General features: G+C 49.1%; 1 protein-coding gene across 2 annotated transcripts; it reads right to left on the reverse strand.

The window, feature by feature from the left end:
* Window positions 1-3,326: 3,326 nt before the first annotated feature.
* On the reverse strand, window positions 3,327-12,601 carry LOC123174776 (uncharacterized). 2 transcript variants are annotated; one of them, XR_006487341.1, is made up of 3 exons: window positions 11,063-12,590; window positions 10,172-10,277; window positions 3,327-4,399 (listed from the first exon to the last, which is right to left on the reverse strand). XR_006487341.1 is itself a non-coding variant. In XM_044590087.1 (2 exons), exon 1 carries the CDS (start codon window positions 12,535-12,537, stop codon window positions 11,779-11,781), a length of 759 nt encoding a protein of 252 aa, XP_044446022.1. In that variant the 5' UTR covers window positions 12,538-12,601; the 3' UTR covers window positions 8,785-10,277; window positions 11,063-11,778. The 2 variants fall into 2 exon arrangements, 1 of the variants encoding a protein (XP_044446022.1); XM_044590087.1 differs by lacking the exon at window positions 3,327-4,399 and having other exon boundaries at window positions 8,785-10,277; window positions 11,063-12,601.
* Between the last annotated feature and the right edge of the window lie 10,616 nt (window positions 12,602-23,217).

The raw sequence follows: 23,217 nt of genomic DNA on the forward strand, positions 1-23,217 counted from the left end.
CCCGACTCGCCTCGCACCCCCCGCGCCCTCGGCCACCACTAGCTATATCCCGGCGACGGCCGCCGGCCTACTCCGCTAGATAGCCATTCCCCGCCGGAAAATAGCAGCGCTTCACCGCGGCAGCCCCTCCCGCAGCAGCTGGGCGTTTCCGGCCGCGGAGGCGCGGTTTAACGGCGGGTACACGCCCACCGAGCGCAAGGTGTTCGGCGTTTTGACTGACTCGGCGATGGACTCCGATGAGGAGGAAGAGCTCGCCGCGCTGCTGGAGGAGGAAGCCGCGGCCGACGTCCAGGAAGAAGAGCATCTGATGGTGCCCGCCACCCTCGCCCAGCTGCTGGCGAGCAATGAAAAGCCGCGTCGAGGTGGCTCGGCGCCGGGGCGGGTGAAAGCAAAGAACCGGCATCGTCTGCAAGGCTACTGCATGCTCTACTCCGACTACTTCGCCGATGCTCCACTTCATGGTGAGAGAACATTTCGGCGCCGTTATTGGATGAGCCGAAAGCTCTTCCTCAGGATTGTGAATTCCATCCGGGAGTTCGACAACTACTTCAAGTGCAAGATGGATTGCACTGGCGCTCTTGGATTCACCTCCATCCAGAAGTGCACGACAGCGATGAGGGTGCTTGCATATGGAGCTCCCAGTGATTCACTCGACGACTATGGGCGCATGGCCGAGTCCACCAGCATAGAGTGTTTCTACAAGTTCTGTCGGGCAGTGGTGGCAGTGTTTGGGCCACAATATTTGAGAGCACCCAATGCGGAAGACATTGCTCGGATCCTAGCCCAGAATGCAGCAAGAGGATTTCCTGGGATGCTTGGAAGCATCGACTGCATGCATTGGAAATGGAAGAACTGCCCATTTGGTTGGCAGGGGATGTACAAAGGCGCCAAAGGCGGTTGCAGTGTGGTGCTTGAGGCGGTAGCAACACAGGACCTCTGGATTTGGCACTCCTTCTTTGGTATGCGAGGAACTTACAATGACATCAACGTGCTGCAGTGCTCTCCTGTTTTTGCCAAGCTCGTTGAGGGCCATTCTCCTCCGGTGAACTTCGAGATCAATGGGCACCAATACAACAAGGGGTATTATCTAGCTGACGGCATCTATCCGAGATGGTCGACATTTGTGAAGACGATCTCAAACCATGTGGCAGGAGGCAAGAACGTCTGGTTTGCGAAGCTTCAGGAGGCCTGCAGGAAGGATGTCGAGCGGGCATTTGGTGTGCTCCAATCTCGATTCGCTGTTGTTCGGTACCCCGCTCAGACCTGGTCGAAAGATCAAATGTGGGAGATCATGACTTGCTGTGTCATCTTGCACAACATGATCATCGAGAGCGAGCAAGAAGACCCAGTGTTTGACACTGAACCATACTACAGGCAGGGTCCTCTAGCCGAAGTTGATCACCAGCTACCGGCAACTTGGACTGCCTATCTCAGTATGCGTCAGGAGATCCGAGACCCACAGGTGCATCATCAACTGCAGAAAGATCTGATTGAGCACCTATGGAGGCTCAAGGGGGACGCCGCGTGATGAAATACGAGTTTTTATTTGTTGAACTATATAATTTGTATTGAACTATTTGTTGTTGTAGTATTTTGTTGAAGTATTTGATTTTTCTATGATGAAATATGTGATAAGGAATAATTGTGTTGATAATTGAACGCCGAGACACGGCGAAACCACGCCGAATATGGGCCTATTCTCGCCCATATGGACCGTTTATTCGCCGAAATTGGGCTGCAAAGTGGGCCAATTTCGGCGCCTGGGGGCGACGACTGGGCGCAAAACCGCCCCCAGCGCCGAGTGTATCGCCGGCTCGCCCCCAGGGAGCGATTTTTATGCGTCCTGAGGGGGGGGGGGGGCAACGGCCAGAGATGCCCTAAAGCAAATGTTCTTCCTCTTCCGTCTAGCGATCCCTACCCCGATCAGCACCCACTGCCACCACATCAACTGCCGCCGGGGCTGCTCTAAGCATGCCACCCTCGGAGAAACTGACCAGAGGAAATCGCCTCATGTGGAAGGACTAGACCATGCCACTAACTGGCCTGCTCGAAGGCACTGACACCACGTCGCCCAAGACGGTGTATGTCACAAACAAAAGAAGATGATGGGCCAGGCACCCAACCTCCTCTACGCTGCTCAGCTCATGCATGACCAACAGGTGCTTTGCTAGCTGCTAATCTCCCTCTCCAAAGAGGTACTCATGCAAGCCATGCCCAAGGAGAGCGCCCTGGCGACCTAGACTGTGATCAAAACCATGTTTCCGTCCTAAGCACGCTCTCCGATTACGAACTTGAGAGTCACCATTGCCAATACAAAAAAGGGTAGCATGTCCTTTAATAAGATTAGAACCCATGTGCGCTATGGGCGCGCGACCCAGCCTCTAGTGTATGAGAAAACAGTGAATGTATGTTGCTTCTCTGAACCTCTTCACCAAGCGGTGTTCTTCTAATGGATGGAAAATGAGCTCACCAAATGGAGGGGTGGCCGCATAAGCTGCAAACTCATCGTATGGGTGAGCTCATTTTTCCTGTGAAAACTAGCGATTTCACTGGCACAAGTGTGATGGCTCGGTTCCAATCAAGCAGCAAATATCTGCATAAATGATGGCACGTATGAACCACTACACACAGCAGAAACCTCAGCTTCAGCCTTCAGCCACATAAGTTGTGTCTTAAAAACATGGAAAACAAACTTAACAAAAATGAACCATCACAGAAACAACAAGCCAGAAGCGTTTAACATCCTACACATCGGAAACTAAGAACACCACCACAGTTTTAAAATTGGGGTTCCAGAATGAGAACTTACATAATTCAGTGTAGACATGAGCGAGGTGATAGAGATGCTGGTGATGGGCCGATGGCCTGCAAATGCCGTCTAGGCCATTCTTCTGCGAGCAGGGGCATACACATGTAGATGATTCCTACCATATGTGATGCCATCCCAGGTGACTGCAATTTCAGAGGAGGGTGAGTGAAAATATTGATCTGTGATGTAGTAATGTGTGAGATGATGCACTTAACTCACTGGATGCTGTAGTCACTGCTTGTACTTGTACCAAGAATAAAACAATCCACCATGCTGCTTCCCTACTCCTGTTAAGTGTTAACTTTTGTGCGGAAACATGTAATGGCCAGCAGTTTTTTTCGAGAAAATGCAAAGGGCTTTTGCATTTCATTGCATTGAAAAGGTAGAGTTTTGATACATTCCTCCTAGGAGGTCAATTACAAATGAGGATCAGTGAAACTAGAGCACGTCCCAGGTGAGCGGCAGAATGACGCGTAGGCCATGACCAGCAGTTTAGAGGACGGAGAACTCCAAATGCTATATAACGATGCCTAATGGTTAAAGTGTAATCATGAATATAGATATATATTACTACACTAGCGTTAAAAACGTTCTTATATTATGGGATGGAGATAGTATTAAATAGGCGAACGATACATGTACTTGCTGTGAAAACTTTGTCAGCATGAATATAGCAGTTCATATGATGCAATATCACTATCTCAGAAATGCAGAGTCTCGGACAGTAATCTTTTGCTTCAGTTGCTGCTGATATTATTTGCTTTCTTTTATGCTCAAACTATTCGTAGTAAATATGGATTAGTTCTCCTTTACTAATAGGGAGAGGGGAGACATGCATGATCACTTTAAACACATGAAACAGTCCAATTCCAGTCACTCACAATCAAGCAGCAAATATATGAATATATGAACCACTACACGCAGCAACAACCTCTGTTTCAGCCACATAAAGTTGGGTCATAAAAACGGAAGTCGAACTTAACAAAAAAGAATCATCACAGAAACGACAAGCCAGGAACTCTTACAAATAGGAAACTAAGAACACCGCCACAGTTTTAGCAAGTAGCAGGCTAGCAGCAGCCATTACAAAATACTAGACAGCAACAGCAACCTCTGTTTCAGCCACATAAAGTTGGGTCATAAAAACATGGAAGTCGAACTTAACAAAAAAGAATCATCACAGAAACGACAAGCCAGGAATTCTTACAAATAGGAAACTAAGAACACCGCCACCGTTTTTAGCAAGTAGCAGGCTAGCAGCAACCATTACAAAATACTAGACAGCAGCAACAACCTCAGTTTCAGGGTTCTGGTTCCTACAGCATCATTCATTTAAACCAGCTCAGAAACTCTCACCACTACACAAAAGTAGCAAGTATAGGTGATACTTTAGGGCTGAAACTCTCCTGGCTAAAGAGAAGGGCGAATAACTCCCTGGATTAACTATTTAAAAGCATCTTGCCACATAGAAACTTGCTAGACTAAGGCACGATAAGTCTTTTCAGATAACATTATAACACTGACACCACCACACTGATGTGATGTGACAAACTCGGTGACAACTAACAATTGCAGCGACCCTTTCTTCACCTGGAGAAAATAAAATTGTTAATCTGTTAGTAACCCGATACAGATGAATATACAATCTAATAGTAGTACCTATATAACAGTGTACGAACAACATGTGTTACAAATTCAAGATCAGCTCAGCAACATAAAGAAGACCTATATCATATCCGCTCAAAAAGAAGAAGAGATGTATCACATTACGGGAGTGGAGTTTTGGCTCCCGGATCCAGATGAACCTGATATCTGGGTCGTCCAGGATTGCATGGGAATGTGTGCCGTGTATTTTTCAGCTGGACACACGGGAACAGAAAAGGATGGGAAAAGCAGATGTACGTATAGTGTCAGAGAGCGGCTAGCAACGCCGTTCACTGGCCGTTAACGGCTGCGAAGCCGGCCCGTTTGTGGCGCAGAAGCGCCGTCATGATCTGTTCGTTGCGCCCGTGATCTGGACCCACTAGGAATATGGGCAACCTTTTGTTCGGGCAACTCCTTCAGTTGGACCCACTGGTCAGACCAGGCAAAAAAGATGTATCCATCCCCATCCAGCAGGTTCGGCCACTGTTTTGGGTGAAAGGGGATCGAAGGAAGAATAGAGCCGGTGGGCGGTGGCGGGTGCCTCCGCTGTGTTCTCGCACGCTGCCGCACTAATCTCGTGGGCGGGCGTGTCTCTGATTTTTTTTTTCGAGATTGACGGGGGGCCAAAAACCCCACTGCTTGTTATATTCCAACTCGAAGGTGACTTGGCAGTCAGTACACAAGTAAGCGTCCAAAGGCGCAAAAGAAAATTACAGGGAAGGCAAGAGAAAGCCCAAAACTAGAAGAAACAAAATGGAGGGGAAGGCTGGCACCAGTACCAAACCGAAACCCCTGGAGACCGACATCTCGAGTAGCGAGCTCCGCTGAGCAGCTTGTTCCACCTCTGACAATGAACCACAACAAGGCCTAGGGAGAAACATGCGGGCACCAGACCACAACTCACAATGGAACATCACTGGCATGAACGAAGGGCGTCGGATAGCCAAGTTCATGCAGCGACACCGGTGTGCGCCGGCGAAGCCAAAAGACAACGCACCACCGAGACCGAAGGGCGCGGCACCGGTGTACCGCCGCCGAGGTCGAAGGGCAGTGTGCTGCCAAGGCCACCCCAGGATGTCCCCGCGAACGTCGTCTGGGCCACCATGAAGCACAGCCCTGATGGAAAGGAGACACCAAAGAAGAAGCATACTGAGAAGCATCACTGGCGCGAACGAAGAGCGTCGGATAGCCGAGTTCGAGCGGCGGCACCGGTGTGCCGCCGGCGAAGCCGAGAAGGCAACGCGCCACCGAGACCGAAGGGCGCAACACCGGTGTACTGCCGCCGAGGTGGAAGGGCAGCGTGTCGTCGAGGCCCCCCAGGATGTCCAAGCAAGCTCCACTCGAGTCGCCAAGAACAATGGCCAGCCAGGATCAGAGCCGAGGTGGAGATGAAGCACCAAGAGGCGAGTCCACCCGAAGCAGAAGAAATCTAAGAAGATGCCCCCAAGGAGGAAACGACGTAGAGACGTCGACACCATCTGACATGGAGAACCCCGAGTCCGAGATTTCTCCCGGGATATGAGAAGCTTGGGGGGGGGGAGGGAAACAATGCCAAACTCGATGCCTTCAAGAAGGGAAAATGGCGGCTGTAGCCGTCATCGTCGATGAAGTTTTCACCCGGCAGCGCCTCCTCCACCTCGCAACCGAAGCAAGTCGGCCAACCACCACCGTAGCGCTAGGTAGCCTTGAGCTGTGAAGCGAGCAACGGAGGGCCAAAGAAGCAGCACACACCGGGCTGCAGCACGCAGAGCCGAGGCCAAGGTGCACCGCGGGCAGCGTGAGCCCGCAACGAGAGAGCACGGAGAGCCGGTTGACGAGGCCATCCGAACACGCCAGATCTGGTGCTGAAGCGCGACCACCAGAGACCGGCAACGGCAGAGGGACGAGGGGTGGGGGTCGGGGTAGAGGGTGGACGCAGCAAGGAGGGCGCGCCCGGCCGCCACGGCAAGCTGGCCGGAGAGCAACACCACCGGCCGTGGCCCAGATCCAAATGGGGCAGACCGGACCAACGCAGCAGGGGGGAGCCGCATCCGGAGGGAGACCCATCGCACCAGCAGCTGGCGAGGAAAACACCGCCGGGGGAGGGCGCTCCCGCCGCCGGGGGAAGCCGTCGGAGCTGACACGGACGGATCTGGAGGAGCGGTGGAGGAAAAGGGCGTGGGGCGAAGCGGGAGGGGGGAGAACGGCCTCGCCGCCGCCATCCCTGGGTCCGGCGCGGCTTCGCCGGCCGGCCCTCCGGCGGCGGCGACGCGGGGGTGGCCGGGAGGAGGGGCGGCGGCCGGCGGCAGCTGGGGTTCCCCTCGAGTCGCCCTGCGTGGGCGACGCGAGGGCCGCTCGGCTCTGTTTCGTTTTTAACGAACCCTTGCAAGCTGTTTTTTTCTGCGTGTCTCTGATTAGCGGTGGCGCAGCCATGGCGATGGATTTCTCCGTCTCTCCGATGGACAGGTACGAAATCCCTACTTGTAGTACAAAATGTTCGTCACTGCCATTCGCAAATCCACCATGGGAAAAAGCTTAGGCCTTTGATTGAATGCACGCAGGTTGCCCATCTTCTCGGATGAAGCCTCTAGCGTGGTGGCCTTGGTGGAGTTTGATTGGTGGGGCTGGTCGTGGGGAAGAAGACTCCGCCAATGGGTCTCGCAGGGCGGTCATCTGCGGATTAGGGTGGAGCTCACTTGGCCAGTGTGCTGCTGTATGCACGCGAGGAAAGTGTTGCTGCCGGCGGCGACGCCATGTCTTTTACAGTGAGAGTGAGGGTGACAACGCTGATGCCATTGAACACGACTGTGTTGAAGCACATCTTGATTTGGACCAGGAGGCTTTGATTCAAGATCGAACAGAGTGCCGATGGAGGCTCTGGGTGGACTAAGAGGTAAATTGCATTTTTGTTTTTTAAGCATAGGTAGGATGAGTTTCTTATGCTGTGCACTGCACTGTCAGGTTTGGAAAACAAATCCCCTGATTCAGTGGGCAATGATAAAATAAATAAAAAGGAATGCCATGCAGTAGATATAACTAGCTTGGTTTGTAAACAGATGTGAAATGTAAGGCTTGTGTTTGCCTGTGCTGGAGCTGAAGTATTTAGTTGTTCAGAAAAAATAGAAAGATGGGCATTCATCTGTTTGGTTCAATGAATAAAAATGCTTATCATGCTGCAGGAGTGCAGGGTGAGAATCGGTAATCAGCCACCGGATAGGGCTCCATGTCGTGAAAGAGTCGGCGCAGTGGAACAGACAATTAAGGAGTATGCAGATAAACTGGGGGACCATGTAGTTGAGCTTGCTATTGGTTTAACATTTCACTCATTGGGCAAAGCATATGATTTCTATAGCCCGTACTCATGGGAGCATGGTTTCAGCATAAGGTACGGCAAAAGTAGGCTGAATGCCGAGAAGACAAAGTGTATGCAGGAAGTGGTTTGTGGATGCTCTGTAAGTTCTTTGTTGTCAGGGCCCGTATATTTATGGAAAAATCATAGTATCTTAATTGGCGGAAATGGTTATCATCATGCTAATCCCTTCCAAGTTTATGCGTTGCTGAATCGGCTCACTGAGGCAATCAACAGTTTCTACGAGGCTGATGTGTAGGCCTTTCCTAGCCTTTGGAGGCGTTCTTTTCCTGTGTTGGGCGACTGGGCGTTTCTCTGCTATCCCTCTCTGTATGGGGTGTGGGCTGGTCGATGGCTGCACAGTTGCTCGGTGAGGGTGTGCGGTGCTCGTGGGATGAGCGATGCATTTGTGTCAGGGTGGTAGGTGCTTGTGTGCTGAGTGCTCCTGTGCGGCTCCTTGCTGCTGTTGTCGGGGGTCGGCCCGCCGGCGGTGGTCGTCGTTCCGGTCATGGGTAGTCTGCTACTTTCTCCTGCTGCTCTGCTTTCTTCGGTGTCTGCTGCTTGCGTCTATTCGGCGCGCTCTTGGTGAGATTTTGCGTCCGATCATTTCTTTTCTTTCTCTTCTGTTCGAGATTTCAGGACGCGGTGGGGGTGCTGGGGTTGGGGGTTTCTTTGATCGATATTTTCCCTGTCCTAATGTGCTTGCTATGGGGTTGGGTGGCCCTTTCTTTCGGTATGTGATATGGTTTGTATTTCGGGAGGTGTTTGTTTATAAATTTACAAGGATTCACGCATGAAGGATTTGGTCTTTTGGGTTACATTCATTTTCAGGCTCATTGTTTTGTAGATTTATAGGGATTTGTACATGTGTTAGATTAACATGAAAGTTGTAGGTTTTGAAGCAGGAATGGTACTTACTATCTCTGTTACATCTTCGGCTTGTGCCAACTTGACAATCCCTGGTGATTGGGTTTTCCTCTTTCCTGGTGTGTAATTTTTCAGTTTCAGAATTTTTATCAATATCAAGACTCTAAATACTAGATGGTTCAGACTTCTCCAATGATTCGATCAAACTTCCAACAACTTTTCTAGAAATGTTTGTTGGCACTTTTTAAATCATCCACAGGAAGACGATTGGAAGTTTCCTAATCATGTTCAAATCTACAATGGTCAGTTTTTTCAATCATTGCTAGAACGACGGACCCATTGATTGTTACTTATCGCATCCATAATGTCTTCTGGCTGCTGAATGATTATGTTTCTTTTGGTAGTGATGAAAGTTTATCAGATGATGAACTAGAAAACGAGGGTTTCATAAATGTGAGTGTGCTTCAGTAGATTTTACTTCTGCCATTTGAAGATGCATGGATAGCTGTAATTTTTTGCAAGGATATGCTTACACTAACAAGTTCTTACCAATTAGGATGACACGTGTCATTTGAAGTCAAGAAAACAAGGATTATCCTATATGTTTCTGAACTATCTGCTTGAGTCCCTGTGAGGTCGCCTGCACGTTAGGATTATGCCCACTGTACCATCTCAAGACTTCATCTTTTATTTCTTTTTCAGCTTCTTTTCCTTCATCTTAGTGTCGGCATGCTTCAGGTTGTACCATATAAGGATGGAACTGTGGATGGAGCTCTGTGCAGATGAGGATATTTTTGGAGGCGTATGGAGGAAGATAACTGTGGCCCCGGTTAGGTGAGGGTGGGAGTGGGGCTGACGGCATCGTTCGTTTTCTGCCAGTGGCCCAGGTGCATCCAGGCGTGTGTACCACCGGCCAGGTCCGTCTGTACCACATGGGCCGTAGATGCTGTCGTCATGCAATAAATGTGCTGTGTGGGCCAGCAGGGGAGATTCTGCCGAACGAATACCATATGAAATAGGAGGCTGAGCGCACATCCCGATGCTCCTGGTCGGTCCAGATACCGGGATCATCTGGATCCGGGAGCCAAATTGCTTTTTCGTCACATTACTGGCTATATCTCCTAGGAATACCAATGACAACAAAATAAACCCTTCAGCCTTTTCACATGAATTTGTTGGGTGACCGAGTTGAATAATGTGACTGGTGTTTGTAATAACAAGCTGGGCCACTAATGTATTGCTTTCAACTTATTAGATTCTGGAACAACTAAGCCAAGAGAAAACTCGGCGTACAACATTTGAATCGTCTGGATATCATTTATCGTTGAAAAGGTGTCACTTTTTACTTGGCAACACCACCATTTTAATTGCTTGTCTGTTTTATTAGCAAGCGTGAATTGCTATAGCTGAATGGATAGTAGTTTAAGGGTGCATGCTACCCACAGTGGCCGGCAGATATTTCTTCTAAAGAGAAAATCAAACAATTCAAAATCCACAAAAGTATATTCAGAAGATCTTCTTACCTGATGAACCGTTTCAGCACATTAGCACATCAAGGTCGAAAGTCATCCTATGTATCGCTACTGCACAACATTTCAGCTCCAACATAACCACGAGCAATGATTGTGCCTAGAAGCATAAGCATGAAAAGACAACAGTGAGTCTGTACATAGATGAATTGAAAAATATAAGAAAGACAGCTCACTTTTATATTTATATTTTATAGTTGACTTATTGTAACAGATAAACAAAACTATATATGTTGCTTTTTGCAGTGAATATTCTTGAAAGCAGCATAATGTATACATAGCGACCTGAAATGAAGAATTTAGCTCTCTCCAAAAAATGAATTTAGCTTATACGAAAGCAAGGCAGAGTCTAGAATTTATGTCATGTAAATGTATCCCTCCTTATGTGAAGAAGATAAAAAAATGCCAAAACTCATAAACACTTCCAACAAAAGTCATTTTGAGTATTTAAGGACCTGATTAGAGATAACTAACGCGAGAAAAGGTGTGTTAAAAATGTACATGTCACTTGTAGGACAGTGTTGAACAAGTGACAAAGAAAACTATTATTCCGGAAGGTACAGTTCAACCAAAGTTCTTTTAGGGGGTTAAGAGCAATAGCAAGATTAACAATATCGGGTAGAAGAATATAGCTAGCTGAGGTTCCAAACATGCTGAATGAGTTAACCATTTGACATTTGAAATCATATTATTACTCATTTCATTTGATTTGTTATCTCCCAAGGATGAAGACAACTATATCGAATGATAACACAAATTATGGCTATATAAATGAAACAATATGGCTATAAGTACATCTATCTAGCGAAGGTATTTGAGCATTCACATACAAACATAATAAGACTAGGTTACTCATACAATATGAGGAATAATGAAGACAATCACCTGGCATATAGAAACTATTGAAAGGATGATGGCCATTAACATAGTGGGTTTCACAAAGTTTCCAAGATTGCATCGACTTGAGTTGAACAATATAGACACTCCAGCCCACATATATAAATATACCACCAGTATCCTCAGCATATCTCAGTCTAAATACCAACTCTGGCCTCTCTCTAACCCCAGGAGGGATCCCATGAATGTTATTCATTTCAATGGACTTGCACAACACCCATTTGGTATCACCATGACAATTGACGTTCCACTGCCACATTTGAATGCTACGGTAATAAGGAGACAATATGGCAAGACCAACAACACCATTCACCATCCGGATGATCTCACGTTGGTCATACCGTCATAGTTGTGGCGGACCTCATTTATTTTGGGAGGCGCTGTGATCAAAGCTAGGCTCTGACCATCCAAATCAAACTCAAATATATACATTCTGTGAGTGCACATCCAGTAAAGTGAATTACCAATAAGTGACCCATGAATATAAGCACCATGAAGCTGACATGGAGTCGGCGTTGAGATAAGATCGCTCCACATGCCAATCTCCGAGGAGTAAACACATGCAAAGGCGGGCTGTGGACCATGACGGTAGGCGCTCGTCGACAGCAAGACCACCTTGAATGGGCTTGAGTGGAAGCTTCCGTGCACGTGGCCATGGTCAGCAGCAGCGCAGAGCACCGCCCCATCAAGGTAGCAGTCCCCCGTTAACTTAACTTGGACGGAACGGTCAGGCAGAACTTCTTGCCGGTGATGGGAGCAATTACAATAAGCTCTGCCTGTTGCCAATGCATGAGGAGGAGGCGACCATGGCGGCACCCCAGCAGTTTGACCCCCGTGCCACGGCCACTGTCAATGCCGTGGAGTCTTACGTCGAAGCGCTGAGGAGGGATATAGTCGGGAGGGTCCAGGACAGGTTTGAAGACGATACCATCGACGCTGTGCTCGAAGAAGCCGAGGAGGGGCGGCTTCCGGTGGTGTTGGCAGAATCGGCGTTGGAACCTGGGGTCGGTGGCCGCGCATCGCCAGCGCTTGCAGACGGCGGAGGCACGGAGCAGGGAGGAGGGCTCCGGCGGGAGGCGGAGGAGGATCTCCCACAGGAGATCGTCGTCCTCAAGAGGCGAGGACAGCCCCGCCGGCGAGCTTCCGCGGCGGCCACGACGGCGACTGCGGCGGGTAACTCCGGATGCCTCCTCACCCGCGTGGACATGGGGACGGAGGCGCGTGCTGCGCCGGAGAGCCACTCCTTGGCCCTCCTCGATCGCGTGGGCCTGGGGATGGAGGCGCGGGCTGCGGCGGCGGGCCACTCCGTCGCCGTCGTGACTGGCCTGGATCTGGGGATGGGGATGGAGGCACGTGCTGCGGCGGCGGGCCACTGCTTCGCCCGCCTCACTCGCGTGGGTATGTGGATGGAGGCGCGTGCGCGTGCGCGTGGTACGGCGGCGGGCATCCTCGGCCGCGTTCATTTCGCCGCCGCCGCCGGCGGCAAGACCTAGCCTTTTTAGTCAGGCGGAGGAAGACGGGGGCGGAGTTGTACTGGTACTGGAAGCAGCGGTGCAGTCGTTGGTTGGGCCGCTGACCAACCAAAAATGTAGGTGATATTGGGCCCCCATTCGACAGCTATGGACTAAAACAAATATGAACATTCTCTTCTCAAAAAAAAAGTATGAACATTCTTGACTAATTAATTAAAATGAAATAAAGCCGTCTGTTATGAAACAACAAGCAGTTCAAGTTTCAGTTTCGATGAGTTATTCAATCCATTCCGCTGGCATTGGCATTAGTCCTTAGGCACCAAATTAGTACTGGAACCTGGTTGGCAAGCAGTCTCTACGTTCTTATTTCGATTCCGCTGGTGATCTCAGTTGCCACCACGCCAAACAATGCCCACTGACGATGATTTCCACTTCCTTGAGTGACATATACACTAGAAGAGTTTTTTTTTGAAAAACTCATCACAACTTTATTTAACCCTCCCACTCAGGGATCTTGTCTGAGACAAAGTGCAAAATGAAATCTGGGGGCACATGCAGCCACACCTTGCATAAGTTATTCGATACCGCCTCTCTAGCTAACGCGTGAGCCGCTCTATTTGCTTCCGGCCGCGCCCAAGAAACTTTCCAGCTTTCCCTCGTCGCCAGAATTTGCTTGACATCTTCCATGATCGGCCCCAGCGCTGAGAGATCCTTCTCCTTGTTTTGAAGTTTGCATACTATCTCTTTACAGTCCATCTCTATGTGGATTTTGGCTATGTTCAGATCATGCGCCAGCTGAGCTGCTCTTTTGCAAGCAAGGAGCTCTACCCTCGCCGGGTCACTCCCCAGTGGGAGGACGTGGCACGCTCCACCCAAGTAAGCGCCTTCATGGTTTCTGAAAATCATCCCAGCACCCCCGCTCTCGCCGCCCTTCGACGTAGCGCCGTCGACATTAACTTTGACCCAGCCTTCCTCCGGGGGGTGCCATCTTTCCTTCACACCCGGCTGGCCCTGCTTGCTTTTGCGACCATGTATACTTTGCCACTCACACATGAGATGAAAAACCCTGCGCGCAATCTCCTCAGCTTCTTCTATACGTTTACCCTCACGGGCATTGTTTCTTGCAAGCCATGGCGCGTACGTTCCTTGCACCATAACCGCGCGTTCGTCATCTGACGCCTTCTCAAACCACGACAGCAGCCACCTCGACAACGCACTCTACGGGTAGACTGACTCCGGCGGGATCGCCACCGGTACCCCCAACTCCGAATGCATTATCTTCCAGAACTTTACCGAATGATGGCAGCACCAGAAGCGATGATGGATCGTTTCCTCCCTGCCACACGCAACACAGAAGACGCCCTGCTTGATCTTCCTTCTCAACAGTTCAGCTCCTACCGCCTGCCCGTTCCTAATCAGCCGCCACATGTGGATCTTCACTTTGCCCGGCGCCACTGTATCCCATAGGTTTATCCATGCCCTATGATCCGCCACCGAGGAAGATGACTCCGGCCGTCCGGTTCTCAACCTCTTCTGGCTCATCCGTAGGTGGTACGCCGATCGGACAGAGAAAATACCGTTTTTGGTATAGTTCCATGACAAGTAATCTGGAACATGTTGCCCCCCACCGGGATTTGTAGTATCTCATTCGCTTCATCCGGGGGGGGCATCTCCTGTATTTTGTTTCTGTCCCACGAGAGGCCATCATCCTCGAGGAGATCCCCCACTCGAGTGATGTCGTTGATGTACATCTGGCCCAGTGGCCTCAGGCTGCCTTTCCTCGGAATCCAGTTGTCATGGTGGATGGAGATTCGAGAGCCGTCACCGATCCGCCATATCAGCCCGTTGTTAAGCAGGTCGTGGCCATGCAATATGCTCCGGAAAGTATATGAGCCCCCAATGGGGCATGTAGCATTCAGGATTGATCCATCAGGATAATACCGTGCCTTTAGTACCCTTCCACATAAAGAGTCCGGCACTTGGAGCAATCGCCATGCCGCCTTGGCTAGCATTGCTTGGTTGAAAGCCTCCGGGTCCCGAAAACCCAGGCCTCCCTTGTGCTTACGAGTACACATTTTTTCCCAACCAATCCAATGCACCTTCTTACGACCGTCCGCTTCACCCCACCAGAAGTTTGAAGAGATAGATGACAGATTCCCGCACATTTTCTTCGTGAGTTGAAAGCAGCTCATGGTGAAGGTCGGTGTGGATTGTAGACCAGATTTCACCAACACTTCCCTAGCCTTTTTCGACAAACCTTTCCCCTTCCATCCAGAAACCTTCCCTTTGGCCCTATCCTTGACATATTTGAAAGACCCGTCTTTTGATCTCCCCACCACCGTAGGGAGTCCCAAGTACCGCTCGCTCAAAGCTTCCTCCGCTATTTCTATTACTTGCTTCAGCTCATGTTTTACCTCATCCTGAGTATCCTTTCCGAAAAAAATCGTCGATTTCTGTAGGTTGACTTTTTGCCCCGACGCCACCTTATAGTCCTGCAAGATTGATCGCAGCGTTTCAAAGCTCTCTCGTGAACCCTCCAGGAAGACTACACTGTCATCGGCAAAAAGAAGATGGGTAATCATGGGCCCGCCCCCTCCAAAGGACACTCCTTTGATTTTGTTCTCCTCTTGAGCATGTTTCAACAAGGCGGAGAAGCCCTCCACACAAAATAAGAACAGATAAGGGGAGAGGGGATCCCCCTGACGCAACCCACATGATGGGAGAAAACGATCAGACAGGTCTCCATTAAGCTTCACCGAGAATGTTGCAGATTTCACACATCTCATAACCATCTTCGTCCTGTGACGAGAGAAGCCAAATTTGTGCAACATTTGTTCAAGGAAATCCCACTCAACTCTGTCATATGCCTTCATCATATCCAGCTTAACGACGCAGATGGGCTTTCTTCGCTTTCTCTTCCTTATGGCATGCACACACTCATACGCTACCAAAATGTTATCAGTGATTAGTCTTCCCGGCACGAAAGCACTCTGTTCATCAGATATCATAAACGGGAGGACCACTTTAAGGCGGTTGGCCAGTGCCTTCGCCGCAATTTTATATAGAACATTACATAAGCTGATAGGCCTGAACTATGAGAATAGCTCTGGTGACTTCACTTTTGGGATCATTACTAAAACAGTATCATTAAAGCCTGCAGGAGCGGTCTTGCCAGCAAGGAACTCACGCACCGCACCGCAAACATCATCCTTAACCAACGCCCAGTGGCGTTGGTAGAACATGGCCGGGAGGCCGTCCGGGCCAGGAGCTTTTGACGGCCCCATCTGGAATAGGGCCACCTCGATCTCCTTATCTGTGAATGGCGCACCTAAGTTTGCATTCATCTCATCAGTAACCACTGCAACAATATGTTGGAGTACTCTCTCCGCACTCCATGATCCCTCCGAAGCAAACAATTGTGCATAAAACCGAGCCGCCATTACTCTCATCCCCTCGTCATCCGTACACTTCGTCCCATCATCACGACGTAGTGCCTTGACAGTGTTCTTCCTCCTCCGGTGTGAAGCCCGGTTTTGGAAATACTTAGTGTTCTGATCTCCGTCTTGGAGCCAATCAACGCGTGAACGTTTCTTATAGTACACCTCCTCCCTTTCATAGAGTTCATGAAGCTGGTCCTCTATATCCTTGATCTCTAGCCGGTAGCCCGTCCGGGCAAACCGCTCCTTTTCTTCGACTAGCTGTGCTTCAGGATGCGCTATTTGCCATTGGATCGACCCAAAGACTCTTCGGCTCCAGTACTGCATCGCCGACGACACAACTTTAAATGTGCTGCATGCTGCCTCGAGTTGCCCCCCCCCCTCTGATTGGCTGCATGCGCTTCCCGCCATGCATTGGTGACCATAGCCTCATAATCATCATGTCGAGTCCAGGCTGCTTCATAAAGAAATCGGCGCTGGCCTCTCGCTCGGACGGGCCCCTCCGTTAATAACGCTTTGATTACTAGGGCTTGGTGATCCAACTCCTCTGTCATCACGTGTAGCACCTCCATTGCTGGGAACGCATGTGCGAAATCTGCATTGCAAGTTGCCCTATCCAGCCGCACTTGTATATTGTCACCCGCATCCCGCTTGTTATCCCATGTGTACGGATACCCCGAAAAGCCGAGATCTGCCAGCCCGTAGTCGGTCAAGCATTCTTCAAACATTTCCATTTGCGCTCTACTCCTTGGGTTACCTCCTTGCTGCTCATCTTGGCGAAGTGCTTCATTGAAATCACCAGCACAGATCCATGGAAGGTTGTCTTGGCCCCAAAGATAACGCATGACCTCCCATGTCTTGGATCTTTTCTCCACACACGGTTCTCCATAGATTCCAGTGAACCTAAAGGAGACACCATCACATACCATGGCCGCATCGATGTAATATTGACCCACGGCCTAACGGTGACGTCGACCTGGTCTCTCCACCAGAGAGCAAGGCCGGCCGCCACTCTTGCCCTTGCAGTCCACCGCAACACCTTTGCTAAACCCCAAACTCCACTTAAGCCTATCCATCGCTCCCGTCCTCTTTTTGGTTTCCGATAAAAACACCACCGCTGGGTTGTATGACCTAATCAGGTCCCGAAGTTCGCCAACTGCCGAGTCCAACCCCAACCCTCGGCAGTTCCAGGCCAAGATGATCATTGTTCTCGGCGGCCCCGCTCCCCGGCAGGGTCCGCCGATATCCTCTCATGCTCCTCAATCCGATCAAACACGGAGGAGGTCTTTTTCCTGGTGTCTCTAATAAAAGATTCATCCCCCTCCCTCTTCTCACCATCTCCCTTTGGCATCCATACTTGTCTTGGTCGCCTTTTCCTAGAATTTGGTGTGGTGTGGGGGCTGCCTCCCCTCCCCCTTCTGTCCTCATGATCCTGTCTAGGTTTACGAACATAGTAGCCTCTCCTCCGTTCCATGGGATAAGATGGATGGTAATTATGCCTGACATCACCCCCTCTACTTGAGGATCCTCTTTCCTACTGACTCCTCTGAACATAGTGATCCCGATCATACTCCCTCTGCCTTTGCTGTGACTTGAGCTGCTCCCGTAGGTCCCTCTCTTTCTTCCTCTCAATCTCATGTCTCAGGTCTCTTTCTTCTGTCCAGTCCCGCCTCTGCCTCCCTTTAGTTGGAGAGATAACTAAGCCTTTGTCCGTCCGTTCCTGCCCACCAGTGCGGGAGTTAACTGGCCTGTCAAAATCTGCATACAGATTGCGTTTTACTGGGACGCCTCTACCACGAGCATGGCTGTCCTGCTCATTGGTGTTGCCATCAGATTTGGTGCTCATAAAGCTGCTACTATTTGCATTATTGTTCTTCACTCCATTGCCCTCGTGTTTGGAGCCAGTGCTCCTCCCAGGTGATGCTCTTAGCCAACCTCCCCACTGTGCCGACTTGTCCACCGGTGGAACACAGTGCCCATCTACATGCACCAGCCGCTCGCACTCAAAGCAAAAGTGCGGGATTTTTTCATAATGGAAGTCGAACCACGTGCCCACCTTATCTTCTTGAGAAGTTTTAAGGATAAAACCACGAACCAGCGGTTCAAACAGAGAGATCCTTGCTCTAACACGCAGCTGATTACCTCTGTCCATGCCCTCCTTGTCAACGTCCACTCTAACAACCTCTCCCAACCAGTTCCCTAAAGCTCGTCCGAACGCATCCGTCCTCTTCCCCGGTGGGAGGTCCTTAATTTATACCCAGACTTCAATACAGTCGAATACCATCTCAGATGGCCTAACATTGTTCTCATACTCTTTCAAAGCCAACACACTGAAATCATACTACCAGGGGCCGTTGTTCATAGCGTGCCTCTAATCCCCCTCGCTTCCAAAGTGGACGACGAAGATATTGTCGCCCATGTCCCTGAACCTTGCCTCGTGGTGAAGCCCCCAAGCCCTTTGCATAGTTTTCCCTGTTCAGTGGTCTCTGGGAGAAAGATTTCCCCACCGCCGACCACTTTATATTCTTGGGCAAGATCTGATCTGGTTCTTCATAGACGAAACCCTCCGCCTCCTTATCCAACAACACCATCCCTCCCAATCTCGCTGAGAGGATCGCAGTGGGATCCGGCGTCTTGCACGTGAGTGGGGACTTCGAAGATCCCGTGCTGTTTGTTTTTGCCGGGGTTGTCGTCGCCGCCGGGGTCGCCTTCTTCGCCGGAGTCACCACTGGAGTCGCCTTTGAAGGAAATATGCCCTAGAGGCAATAATAAAGTTATTATTTATTTCCTTATTTCATGATAAATGTTTATTATTCATGCTAGAATTGTTGGGGAACGTAGCAGAAATTCAAAAATTTTCCTACGAATCACCAAGATCTATCTATGGAGAGACCAGCAACGAGTAGAAAGGAGAGTGCATCTACATACCCTTGTAGATCGCTAAGCGGAAGCGTTCAAGTGAACGGGGTTGATGGAGTCGTACTCGTCGTGATTCAGATCACCGATGATCAAGTGCCGAACGGACGGCACCTCCGCGTTCAACACACGTACAGCCCGGTGACGTCTCCCACGCCTTGATCCAGCAAGGAGAGAGGGAGAGGTTGAGGAAGACTCCATCCAACAGCAGCACAACGGCGTGGTGGTGGTGGAGGAGCGTGGCAATCCTGCAGGGCTTCGCCAAGCACCTACGGGAGAGGAGGAGGTGTCACGGGAGAGAGGGAGGCGCCAAAGGCTCAGGTGTGGATGCCCTCCCTCCCCTCCACTATATATAGGGGCAGGGGAGAGGGGGGAGGCGCAGCCTTGCCCCCTCCTCCAAGGAAGGGGTGCGGCTAAGGAGGGGGGAGGAGTCCATCCTCCCCAAGGCACCTCGGAGGTGCCTTCCCCCTTTAGGACTCTCCCCTTTTTCCTTTATCTTGGCGCATGGGCCTCTAGGGGCTGGTGCCCTTGGCCCATGTAGGCCAAGGCGCACCCCTACAGCCCATGTGGCCCCCCGGGGCAGGTGGCCCCACTCGGTGGGCCCCGGGGACCCTTCCGGTGGTCCCGGTACAATACCGATGACCCCGAAACTTGTCCCGATGGCCGAAACAGGACTTCCTATATATAAATCTTTACCTCCGGACCATTCCGGAACTCCTCGTGACGTCCGGGATCTCATCCGGGACTCCGAACAACATTCGGTAACCACATACAAGCTTCCTTTATAACCCTAGCGTCATCGAACCTTAAGTGTGTAGACCCTACGGGTTCGGGAGACATGCAGACATGACCGAGACGTTCTCCGGTCAATAACCAACAGCGGGATCTGGATACCCATGTTGGCTCCCACATGTTCCACGATGATCTCATCGGATGAACCACGATGTCAAGGACTTAATCAATCCCGTATTCAATTCCCTCTGTCTATCGGTATGTTACTTGCCCGAGACTCGATCGTCGGTATCCAATACCTTGTTCAATCTCGTTACCGGCAAGTCACTTTACTCGTTCCGTAACACATCATCCCGTGATCAACTCCTTGGTCACATTGCGCATATGATGATGTCCTACCGAGTGGGCCCAGAGATACCTCTCCGTTTACACGGAGTGACAAATCCCAGTCTCGATCCGCATAAAACAATAGATACTTTCGGAGATACCTGTAGTGTACCTTTATAGTCACCCAGTTACGTTGCGACGTTTGATACACCCAAGGCACTCCTACGGTATCCAGGAGTTACACGATCTCATGGTCAAAGGAAGAGATACTTGACATTGGCAAAGCTCTAGCAAACGAACTACACGATCTTTGTGCTAAGCTTAGGATTGGGTCTTGTCCATCACATCATTCTCCTAATGATGTGATCCCGTTATCAACGACATCCAATGTCCATAGCCAGGAAACCATGACTATCTGTTGATCACAACGAGCTAGTCAACTAGAGGCTCACTAGGGACATATTGTGGTCTATGTATTCACACGTGTATTACGATTTCCGGATAATACAGTTATAGCATGAATAAAAGACAATTATCATGAACAAGGAAATATAATAATAATACTTTTATTATTGCCTCTAGGGCATATTTCCAACAGTCTTCCACTTGCACTAGAGTCAATAATCTAGTTCACATCGCCATGTGATTAACACTCACAGGTCACATCGCCATGTGACTAATACCCAAGAGTTTACTAGAGTCATTAGTCTAGTTCACATCAGTATGTGATCAACACTCAATGAGTTTTATGTTTGATCATGTTGCTTGTGAGAGAGGTTTTAGTCAACAGGTCTGAACCTTTCAGATCCGTGTGTGCTTTACAAATCTCTATGTCATCTCCTAGATGCAGCTACCACGCTCTATTTGGAGCTGTTCCAAATAACTGTTCTACTTGGAGCTAGTCTAAATTATTGCTCCATTATATGTATCCGGTCTCTCTACTCAGAGCTATCCGGATAGGTGTCAAGCTTGCATCGTCGTAACCTTTACGACGAACTCTTTTACCACCTCCATAATCGAGAAAATTCCTTAGTCCACTAGTTACTAAGGATAACTTTGACCGCTGTCCTGTGAGCCATTCTTGGATCACTCTTGTACCCCTTGACTGACTCATGGCAAGGCACACTTCAGGTGCGGTACACAGCATAGCATACTGAAGAGCCTACGTCTTAAGCATAGGGGACGACCTTCATCCTTTCTCTCTATTCTGCCGTGGTCGAGCTTTAAGTCTTAACTTCGTACCTTACAACTCAGGCAAGAACTCCTTCTTTGACTGGTCCATCTTGAACACCTTCAAGATCATGTCAAGGTATGTGCTCATTTGAAAGTACCATTAAGCGTTTTGATCTATCCTTATAGATCTTGATGCTCAATGCTCAAGCAGCTTAATCCAGGCTTTCCATTGAAAAACACTTTCAAAATAACCCTATATGCTTTCCAGAAATTCTACGTCATTTCTGATCAACAATATGTCAACAACATATACTCATCAGAAATTCTATAGTGCTCCCACTCACTTCTTTGGAAATACAAGTTTCTCATAAACTTTGTATACACCCAAAATCTTTGATCATCATCAAAGCATACATTCCAACTCCGAGATGCTCACTCCAGTCCTCAGAAGGATTGCTGGAGCTTTGCATACTTATTAGCATATTTCAGGATAGACAAAACCTTCCGGTTGTATCACATACAACCTTTCCTCAAGAATCGTCGAGGAAACAATGTTTTGACATCCTATCTGCAAGATTTCATAAATAATGCAGTAATTGCTAATATAATTCCGACAGACTCTTAGCATCGCTACGAGTGAGAAAGTCTCATCGTAGTCAACTCCTTGAACTTGTCGAAAAACATCTTAACGACAAGTCGAGCTTTCTCAATGGTGACACTTACCATCATTGTCTGTCTTCCTTTCAAAATCCATATGTACCTAACAGCCTTACGACCATCAAGTAGTTCTTCCAAAGTCTACACTTTGTTTTCATACATGGATCCTCTCTCGGGTTTTATGGCCTTGAGCCATTTATCGGAATCCGGGCCCACCATCGCTTCTCCATAGCTCGTAGGTTCATTGTTGTCTAGCAACATGACCTTCAAGACAGGATTACCGTACCACTCTGAAGTAGTACGTATCCTTGTCACCCTACGAGGTACGGCAGTGATTTGATCCGAAACTTCATGATCAATATCATAAGCTTCCACTTCAATTGGTGTAGGTGCCACGGGAACAACTTCCTGTGCCCTGCTACACACTGGTTGAAGTGATGGTTCAATAACCTCATCAAGTCTCCACCATCCTCCCACTCAACTCTTTTGAGAGAAACCTTTCCTCGAGAAAGGACCCGATTCAAGAAACAATCCATATTGCTTTCGGATCTGAATTAGGAGGTATACCCAACTGTTTTGGGTGTCCTATGAAGATGTATTTTATCCGCTTTGGGTTCGAGCTTATCAATCCTGAAACTTTTTCACATAAGCGTCGCAGCCCCAAACCTTTAAGAAACGACAACTTAGGTTTCTCTAAACCATAATTCATACGGTGTCATCTCATCGGAATTACGTGGTGCCCTATTTAAAGTGAATGTGGTTGTCTCTAATGCCTAACCCATAAACTATCGTGGCAGTTCGATAAGAGACATCATGGTATGCATCATATCCAATAGGGTGCAACTATGATGTTCGGACACACCATCACACTATGGTGTTCCAGGCGGTATTAATTGTGAAACAATTTCCACAATGTCTTAATTGTGTGCCAAAACTCGTAACTCAGATACTCATCTCTATGATCATATCATAGACATTTTATCCTCTTGTCACAATGATCTTCTACTTCACTCTGAAATTACTTGAACCATTCAATAATTCAGACTTGTGTTTCATCAAGTAAATATTCTCAACATCTACTCGAATCATCTGTGAAGTAAGAACATAACGATATTCACTGCATGCCTCAGCACTCATTGGACTGCACACATCAAAATGTGTTACTTCCTACAAGTTGCTATCTTGTTCCATCTTACTGAAAACGAGGCTTTTCAGTCATCTTGCCCATGTGGTATGATTTGCATATCTCAAGTGATTCAAAATCAAGTGAGTTCAAACGGTCCATTTGCATGGAGTTTCTTCATGCATATACACCAATAGACATGGTTCGCATGTCTCAAACTTTTCTAAACGAGTGAGTCCAAAGATCCATCAACATGGAGCTTCTTCATGCGTTTTATACCATTATGACTTACATGGCAGTGCCACA

The sequence above is a fragment of the Triticum aestivum genome, unplaced genomic scaffold (assembly GCF_018294505.1).
Source record: "Triticum aestivum cultivar Chinese Spring unplaced genomic scaffold, IWGSC CS RefSeq v2.1 scaffold8878, whole genome shotgun sequence".
Classification (NCBI taxonomy): Eukaryota; Viridiplantae; Streptophyta; class Magnoliopsida; order Poales; family Poaceae; genus Triticum; species Triticum aestivum.